The sequence below is a fragment of the Oncorhynchus nerka genome, linkage group LG5 (assembly GCF_034236695.1).
Source record: "Oncorhynchus nerka isolate Pitt River linkage group LG5, Oner_Uvic_2.0, whole genome shotgun sequence".
Lineage (NCBI taxonomy): Eukaryota > Metazoa > Chordata > Actinopteri > Salmoniformes > Salmonidae > Oncorhynchus > Oncorhynchus nerka.
In genome coordinates, this window is record NC_088400.1 from 66781389 (window position 1) to 66791145 (window position 9757).

Here is a 9757-nt window from a genome sequence, read left to right on the forward strand (position 1 = left end):
TTAACCAGGTAGGCTAGTTGAGAACAAGTTCTCATTTGCAACCGGGACCTGGCCAAGATAACGTTTGTAATGTAGACACAGTCTAGTCCACTGGTCCTAAAATCAGTCCATACAACTCAAGGCTGGATCTCTAGTGTTACTTTATTCATTAAAAAAACACCTCCCCACCTGATTACAAAAAAACACCAGAAAAAACACCATTATAGTGTATTTCAAAGAGAAATTGTAGCCTACAAATAGATAGGCCTATTTATTCCCTGTCAATGTCCATGATTGATGCAGGGGTCATTCGGCACATGCAGAACCTCCCCAAAACATTGTGGTCCCAGTCAGTTGGTTTTATTTATTTGCCCTCAGCATCGCCTTGTACCCAGCGGTAGAAGTCAGGGACTTGCCAGGACCCGCCCTGTACAATCAACAGCACCGCACGGAGTTGACAAGTGCGCCCTCCCCCATCAACGTCGTTTGACATATACCCATCGTTACAGGAATCGCCTCTGGCAGTTTTTAAAAAGGCAAGCTCAAAGCCACATATTATACTGTGTGTGTAGAAAACGTGCGGGGAGGACAGCCTACAGAGATTGGTTCTTCTACAAGACAATATCTGCTTTCTTCTTCTTCATTTGGAGACAATTGATGTGCGTAAAACGACATTTGAAAGCCCAAAAGGAGAAGACTCGGGTTATTACTCGGTGGACAATCTAAACTCGATATAATTGGACATTTGACACAATAAAGACAACGCAGACACTTCGCCCGGGTGAAGAGTGGAACCTTAGCATCTGATACAGTGATTGAGGGACTTTTACGCACTCAGGCAGTGGCCACCTGTGGATGGTGACTCTTTCAAGGACTTTTGCCCCAAAACCCCAATGATCGAAAGCATTGCAAGCGTTCCATGCAGAACACATAGTAGTTCATTATAGTTGTTTTATGTTTGTAATCATTTTAATTTGAAACAATATGCTGGTTAGTTTTTCACTCCTGGCAACGCTTCTCCTAAGCGAGTCGGGTTGTTTGGGCTCGTTCGTACCGTGCGAACCGTGTGACCAGAAGGTTATGTCGATGTGTCCGCCAGTGCCGGTGGGATGCCAGCTGGTGAAGGAGCCTGGCTGTGGTTGCTGCCTGACTTGCGCGCTCCCGGAGGGACAGTCGTGCGGGGTGTACACGGGGACTTGCACGCACGGGCTCCGATGTCTGCCGAAGAGCGGTGAGGAGAAACCGCTGCACGCGCTCCTCCACGGGAGAGGAGTGTGCGCCAACGAGAAGATGTACAAGCCGCTGCATCCAGGCAGGGGTAAATATGAGTCTTCATTTACTGATTTACATAGTGTATTCCAAATCCACCACATGTATTGCCAAGATTGTTTGATTGATAACACACAGCTGAGGGCTGAAAATCAGGGGGTTTCAAGGGCATCATCTTGGCATGAGTGACCTAGTGTCTGGTACATGAAACAAGGTGAAGAAGATTACAAACATTTTAGAGCCTCCTGAGCTCTTTAGAGGGCCATTTGAAGGACAGTCACTGTGTCTGAATGCAGAATGTTAGCCCGAGTGTGCCTCTCTGACTGCCAGCCTCCTGCTGGGTAAGATTTACCACCTCTTCTCGTTTCCTGCAGGGTGTGAGCATTTAGAGAGGACAGAGGGCAAGGGGATGAAAGAGAGAAAGAGATGAAGACAGAGCAAGACAGACAGAGAGAGAGAGGTAGAGAGATGAAGACAGAGTGAGACCGAGAGAGAGAGAGAGAGAGAGGTAGAGAGATGAAGACAGAGCAAGACAGAGAGAGAGAGAGAGGTAGAGAGATGAAGACAGAGCAAGACAGAGAGAGAGAGAGGTAGAGAGATGAAGACAGAGTGAGACCGAGAGAGAGAGAGGTAGAGAGATGAAGACAGAGTGAGACCGAGAGAGAGAGAAAGAGAGAGAGAGAGAGAGAGAGAGAGAGAGAGAGAGAGGTAGACAGATGAAGACTGAGTGTGTGTGTGTGTGTGAGAGAGAGAGAGAGAGAGAGAGAGAGAGGGTAAAGAGATAGACAGAGAGAAAAAGAGAGAGAGAAAGAGAGAGAGAGAGAGAGCGAGAGAGAGAGGGGTAGATAGATGAAGACTGAGTGAGAGAGAGAGAGAGAGAGGGGGGGGGGGGGGGGGTCAAGAGGGATACAGAGAGATAGACAGATACAGAGGGAGAGAGATCGACAGAGGAAGTGGAAGGTAGAAAGAGAGAGGAAGGGTATAAGGAGTCTTTTCGTTACAACTAAATCTGTGGCATTTCGAGAGCATCAAATTCGCCCAGATCAGGAAATACGTCATAACCCACTGAATCCCTCAGTCAGCAACACTGGCAAGAGGGAATTCTCTTTTCTGAGAATAATCTAGGAAGGGTGCCGGGAGCGATGATGTCACAAGATATATTCTCAACCTAATGGATCCCCATTAGCTACTGCACATGCAGCAGCTACTCTTCCTTGAGTCCAAATGAAACACACAAGTACATGACAACGTAGAGAACAGTAATAGACAAGAACAACAGATTTATTTTTATTTTTAAATAAAATTAAAATAAAAAGTTATATCATATTTAACTCATAACTCTTATATAATATATAACTACTCTAACTCTTATATAATATAAAACTCTTATAAATCATATATTTTATGTAACTCTTACAACTATCATACAACTCTCATATATTATATAACTCTTGTAACTCTTATATATTATATAACTCTTATAACTTATATAATACATAACTCTTATATAATATAGAACTCTTATAACTCTAATATATTATATAATTCTTATAACTCTTATATAATATATAGCTCTTATAACTCTTATATAATATATAACTCTTATAACGCTTGTATATTATATAACTCTTATGGAATATATAGCTCTTATAACTCTTATATATTATATAACTCTTATGACTCTCATATAAAATATAACTCGTATATATTAGACAACTCTTATAACTCTCATAAAATAAAATAAAAAGTTATATCATATTTAACTCATAACTCTTATATAATATATAACTACTCTAACTCTTATATAATATAAAACTCTTATAAATCTTATATTTTATGTAACTCTTACAACTATCATACAACTCTCATATATTATATAACTCTTGTAACTCTTATATATTATATAACTCTTATAACTTATATAATACATAACTCTTATATAATATAGAACTCTTATAACTCTTATATATTATATAACTCATATATATTATATAACTCTTATTTTATTTGTATTTTTTAATTATGCATTTAATGTAATATCTTCTGTTATAGGAAAGACACCAAGCAACAACACAAATACTATTTACACACTAGTCATATATACATATTGTTAAATACAGTACAGTTAAATCTTATATATTATATAGCTCTTATATAACATATAACTCTTATAAATCTTATATAATATATAACTCTTATATAATATGCAACTCTTATAAATCTTATATATTATATAAGTCTTATAACTCTTATATAATATATAACTCTTATAACGCTTATATAATATATAACTCTTGTGTAATATATAACTCTTATAACTCTTATGTAATATATAACTCTTATACCTCTGATATAATATGTAACTCTTATAACTCTTATGTAATATATTACTTTTTATAACTCTTATATAATATTTATCTCTTATCACTCTTATATAATATATAACTCATAACTCATATAACTCTTATTTATTATATAACTCTTATAACTTTGTTGTAATGAAACATTCCTCATGCTTATAGATCTGTCCCTGCTGCATATGGTCTATCTTTAGTCAGTGTTAATATCTTTATGACAGATGAAGTGGGTTGCTGAAATATGCATGTAGAGATGTGGACATTTGGATTTGGCAAGACCCAGGGATTATTGGCAGTTTTATAGGAGCTGTTCGCATTTGTCATTCACAGCCAAGGGGTAGAGAGAGAGGAGAAAGGAAGATAGGGGAGGAGAATGAGAGAGAGTGAGAGAGAGACAGAGAGAGAGAGAGAGAGACATAGAGAGACAGAGAGAGAGAGACAGAGAGAGAGAGAGAGAGAGAGGGAGAGGTGTAGAATTCTGTATGTTCATTGGATGACCCAGTTTAAAAGTCATGTCTTCCATTGCATGTGCCAAGCATTGACTTGAGAGATCTGTTGCATTGTCATGATAGACCACACCACTCTCTTGGCCCTAATCCAGCTATGTCACAGTTTACATTTAGCTCCCTCTTAGCTCCAGCTACAAGCCAGGGACTCTGCAAAAGGAAATCTCCACCTCGCATGCAACAACTCCAGTGTACAACTCCAGTACAAATCTTGTATACATACAGTATTAAGTACTACTTAAGTCGTTTTTGGGGCATTTGTACTTTACTTTACTATTGTTGTTTTTGACTACTTACCTTACCTTTACTTCACTACATTCCTTAAGAAAATAATGTCCTTTTCACTCGATACCTTTTCCTTGACACCCAAAGGAAGTCGTTAGATTTTGAATGCTTAGCAGGACAGGAAAATAGTCCAATTCACGCACTTGTCAACCGAACATCCCTGGTCATCCCTACTGCCTCTGATCTGGAGGACTCACTAAACACAAATGCTTTGTTTGTAAATTATGTCTTAGTGTTGGTGTGTGACCCCGGCTTTCCGTAAATACATCTTTTTTTTTAAATGGTGCAATCTGCTTTGCTTAATATAAGGAATTTGAAATTATTTATACTTTTATTTTTGATACTTAAGTATATTTGAAACCAAATACTTTTAGATTTTTACTTAAGGAGAATTTTACTGGGTGACTTTTATGTTTACTTGAGTCATTTTCTATTAAGGTATCTTTACTTTTACTCAAGTATGACAGTTGGGTACTTTTTCCAGCATTTCAATTCACTCACTTCTCAAAAGAACATCCCTGGTCATCCCTACTGCCTCTGATCTGGCGGACTCACTAAACACAAATGCTTTGTTTGCAAATGATGTCTGAGTGTTGGAGTGTGCCCCTGGCCCCTGGCGATCCACACATAAAGAAATAAAAATGCAATTGGTGCCATCTGGCTTGCTTAATATATGGAAATTGAAACAATTTACAGTTTTACTTTTGAAACCAAATACTTTTAGACTTTTACTCAAGTAGTATTTTACTGGGTCACTTTTACTTAAGTCATTTTCTATGAAGCTATCTTTACTTTTACAACTGTATGACAGTTGGGTACTTTTTCCTCCAATGGGTGGGGCAAAGAGAGAAGAGGATCAGATTAAGAGAATGGAGAAATGCTTGTAAATGGACGGTGGCGAATAACTCCCTTAACCACTGACTGACCATGTGAGAAGTAGGCACACATTGTATGAGTCAGCTGGAAATTTCTTGATTGGGAAAAACCTCAAGGTCTCGCTCCAGTGTTAGGAGAGGCTCTGTCTAAACACGCTGCCTCTCTTCAACTCTTTTCCTTCATCTGCACCGATGTGGAAGACCTTGACAGTATCCCACTCTTCCTACTTCCTCCTCCTCCTCTTCCTCTTCCTACTCTTCCTCGCCCTCCTCCCCCTCATCTTCCTCCTCTTTTTCCTCCTCCCCTTCACCTCCTCCTCCTCTGCTTCCTCCTCCTCCTGCTCCTCTTCCTCACCACCATCATCATCCTCTCTGACTCTCTGTCTCCCCAGATGGTTATTCTCCAGAGGAGGCTATGTTAGCAGAGGTTCCAGAGTCCCTGCTGCCCCAGGCCAAGGTGCCTCTGTACGGGGGCAGAGACCACATCAGCAGCCGCAAGGCTCAGGCCATGAGACAAGCTAAAGACCGCAAGAGACAGCAGGCCAAGCTCCACTCTGTCAGCAGCCTTGACTACTCAACCCTCGCCCTGGACAAACTGCAGCCTGAGTTTGTAAGTTGAACATATATACAGTGTATACGCAGACACACACACAAACACACGCACACACACAGCATTCTTGCCCTAAACTATGACCCTGTATGTGTGTAGGGACCCTGCAGGAGAAAGCTGGACGGGATCATTCAGAGGATGAAAAACACATCTAGAGTCCTAGCTCTGTCCCTATACCTTCCCAACTGTGACAAGAAGGGATTCTTCAAGCACAAGCAGGTACCCATGGACTATTCTATCCTATACTATTGTATCCTATTCTATTCTATCATATTCTATTCATTTGATCCTTTTCTATCTTATTCCATTCTATCTTCTACTATTATATCCTATCCTATTCTATCCTATCATGTTCTATTCATTTGATCTTATTCTATCCTATACTATTGTATCCTATTCTATTCTATCATATTCTATTCATTTGATCCTATTCTATCTTATTCCATTCTATTATTACATACTATTATATCCTATCCTATTCTATCCTGTTCTATTCTATCCTATTGTCAATGGTGTGCGTACTGGGAGCGGAGTCAGGTGCAGGAGAGCAGAGAGTTGTAAACAGGCGCACACTTTATTTAGGCTGGAGAAACCAACAGATGGACACTGCATCGAAACCTCCAGCCAATTGGCAAAAGTGCAAAATGAGCAATAATTATGTTCAAACAAATTAACATACCTCGTGAAAATAAAACACGGAATGAACGCATACCAGTATAGTGCATCAAAATAGACACGTAACACAAAACAATCTCACACAAAGACATGAGGGGGAACAGAGGAATAAATACATGTAGAGTGATTGGGGAATGAAAACCAGGTGTGCAGGGAACAAGACAAAACAAATGGATAAATGAAAAATGGAGCGGCGATGGCTAGAAAGCCGGTGACGTCGACTGCCGAACGCCGCCCGAACAAGGAGAGGAGCCGTGGAAGTCGTGACACCTATTCTATCATATTGTATTCTATTCTATTGTATCAGATTCTTTCCTGTTCTATTCTATCCCATTCTATTCTATTGTATCCGATTCTATCCTATTGTCACGATCGTCTAATGAATTAACGGACCAAGGCACAGCGTATGTAGAGTTCCACATTTTTATTAAATGAAACTCACAAAACCAACAAAGAGCAACGAAACGTGCCGTTCTGTAGAGCTCACAGGCATCAACATAAAAACAAGATACCACAAAGCACAATGAGGAAATGGCTGCCTAAATATGATCCCCAATCAGAGACAACGATAAACAGCTGCCTCTGACTGGGAACCATACCAGACCAACATAGATATAAACACACTAGATCACCCACCCTAGTCACACCCCGACCTAACCAAAATAGAGAATAAAAAGGCTCTCCATCGTCAGGGCGTGACAGCTATTCTATTCTATTATATCCTATTCTATTCTATCCTATTCTATTCTATTTCATTTGATTGTATTGCATCTTATTCCCTGCTATTTCTTCTCCTCCTGCAGTGTAAACCATCACGTGGGCGGAAGCGGGGGATCTGTTGGTGTGTGGACCGTTTTGGCGTGCAGCTCCCTGGCACGGACTACAGTGGAGTGGACATCCAGTGCAAAGACCCGGAGAGCAACAGCAACAAAAACGAATGAGAGATGGCCAATTTGGTCACCTGACATGAGCCAAGGCCCGCCTCCCTTTACCCCTACGCCTGCAAATCAGATGTAAATGCAAAATATGCAAAAGCCAATCAAATCAGGAAAGCAGAGCACAGATACAGTACATACACATGGTTTTAAACTATACATCTACCTATACTGAGATGACCTATAACCTCCCTTTGAAGCACATATAACAATGTTCTCTGATTTAAATTATATTAGATTCTGTTTAAACTAAATTTGAAGGCTAAAGAGTAAAGCTCATCTTTTTCACCTATGTTGTTATCGTGATGTTGACAGGAACTCTTTACTGGTGAGCACAGTAATCTGGGGTCGTATTTAAACGTAACTCTGTTCCCTTGGTCCAAATGTTTGTCCCTTCAGAGCACTTCCCTACAAGAGAACCTCAGTGACTGAAAGTACTTTATTGTCTGAGTTTGGGTCTATGTCCTTATATGTCTTTCTGAGTGCGATGAGATGAGCTTTTTTCAGTCCTGCTTTTCTTCCACTTTGTCTCCCAGATTGTTCTGAGTTGAGGGTCTTAAGAACTAGTAACTGCTCGTATACAGTAGGTTGTTACAGAGTAGTTACAGTAGCTATCTTAATAAACCCATCAACTCTGATGGGTTGTGTCTCAATATAGTTTCATAGGGGTGACTGTATGAAATGACTGTGTGTGTGTGTGTGTGTGCCTCCTATACTTTCTCCTTTAGTAGTCTGTATTGTGCCTTACCTTCCGTGAAGTATATAAAAAAGATCACCTCGAAAACACATCATGACAGTCATTTGCTTGTTTTGTCGTTTATAAACGACAGCCAAGAAAGTACAGGTGCTTTGAAAAGTCCAACACAGGCTCAAATCGCATGCAAATGCTGTACAGCGTTTCTATTGACTTCTCGTAGCTTCCTGTCTGCCCACAACACAGTCTTCTGCCTAGGACTCTACTCTATGAACCCTGGAAAGGTGTGGCTCTTTGGGTTTCTATGGAAATCTCAGTGCCTTCTCTCTCTCTCTCTCATGACTTTGAATCCAGATTTACATCCAGATTATCAGGCCTTGTCGTTGAACGAGGACATTTTAGCAGTATGTGGATGTGGAGATTGGTTGCCCGAGACCCATGAGTTGACGAGTGTGAAGATATAAGTCTCCATGATATAAGGCCGTGATGATACTTCTTGATCCTACGTCCCGTTTGTGAACATGATGTTAAATCAGACGTCAACTGATTTTATTGAAGCTCAAAACATTTGCCAGATATTTTGTTGACATTCCTTGAAATAGACATCCCTTTTTTCAGGGTATGGTAACATGCCAAAAGCTTTGACAGGGGCTGTGTGTGGGGCTGTGTGTACAGCCTATGCCTGCCACTAGAATGCATAGGAGACGTGGAAATGTTTCTCAACTCAGTCTTAAGCTTGCTTGTATGAAAGACCATGAAATCTCAAACATTCCATATTCGTGATAAAAAAGCATGTAGCAAACTAATAGGTAACAGTTTACTTAAAGCCAAACGGTACAATGCTTCTTTGCTGCAATTTACTAACAGGCTTAAAATAGCTGTTTAGTCAGGGTCCATCAGAGACGATGGTAAGACGTTATAACAGGGTCATACATGCTTATGACAATTCTTACAACGCAATACACCTGTGGGCTTTAAGTGAAGTGTTACTAACAAATCTATTTATTCACTGTGTAATTGATATACTTTAACCTTGTCTTTTTTGTAACGACAAAGCATTTATTTAAATAAAGTGATGTATTGATGTATGGGAAGGTTTGTTCTGTCTTTTGTTTGCTCTATGCTGTGGAAGTAGGGTTGCAAAATTCCGGTAACTTTCCTCCAATGAGGATTTCTGGCAAACCTGCCAATTTTGGGGAAAGTTACCGGAATTTTGCAAGGCTATTTGTAAGCCTTAATGCAAGTTCCCTATACACCTGCTGCTGGCTTCAATTGTCTACCAGAAGATCCAGTTACCATAGCTACCATACCACATAAAGAAACGTAGAAGAATTTCCATACATACAAAGCAGTGTCTGCCAACCGCCATGAAACACCTGAACATAGGCAATCATGTGGGTTTAACTTTGAACTGGGTTGTACCATGAAACACCTGAACATAGGCAATCATGTGGGTTTAGCTTTGAACTGGGTTGTACCATGAAACACCTGAACATAGGCAATCATGTGGGTTTAGCTTTGAACTGGGTTGTACCATGAAACACCTGAACATAGGCAATCATGTCTGTTTAG

At 40.0% G+C, this 9757-nt stretch overlaps 1 protein-coding gene across 1 annotated transcript; it reads left to right on the top strand.

Annotated features, from left to right (window-relative positions):
• Positions 1 to 474: 474 nt before the first annotated feature.
• On the top strand, positions 475 to 9279 carry LOC115129857 (insulin-like growth factor-binding protein 5). Its single transcript, XM_029660664.2, has 4 exons — positions 475 to 1297; positions 5664 to 5881; positions 5981 to 6100; positions 7360 to 9279. Exons 1-4 carry the CDS (start codon positions 964 to 966, stop codon positions 7495 to 7497), a joined length of 810 nt encoding a protein of 269 aa, XP_029516524.1. The 5' UTR covers positions 475 to 963; the 3' UTR covers positions 7498 to 9279.
• Positions 9280 to 9757: the final 478 nt, after the last annotated feature.

Excerpts from the sequence above, each read along its gene's own strand:
- LOC115129857 (XM_029660664.2), top strand. The coding sequence starts at position 964 with ATGCTGGTTAGTTTTTCACTCCTGGCAACGCTTCTCCTAAGCGAGTCG. Across the intron at positions 5,882-5,980 it reads ACAAACTGCAGCCTGAGTTT|GGACCCTGCAGGAGAAAGCT; the intron begins GTAAGTTGAACA and ends GTATGTGTGTAG. Across the intron at positions 6,101-7,359 it reads GATTCTTCAAGCACAAGCAG|TGTAAACCATCACGTGGGCG; the intron begins GTACCCATGGAC and ends CTCCTCCTGCAG.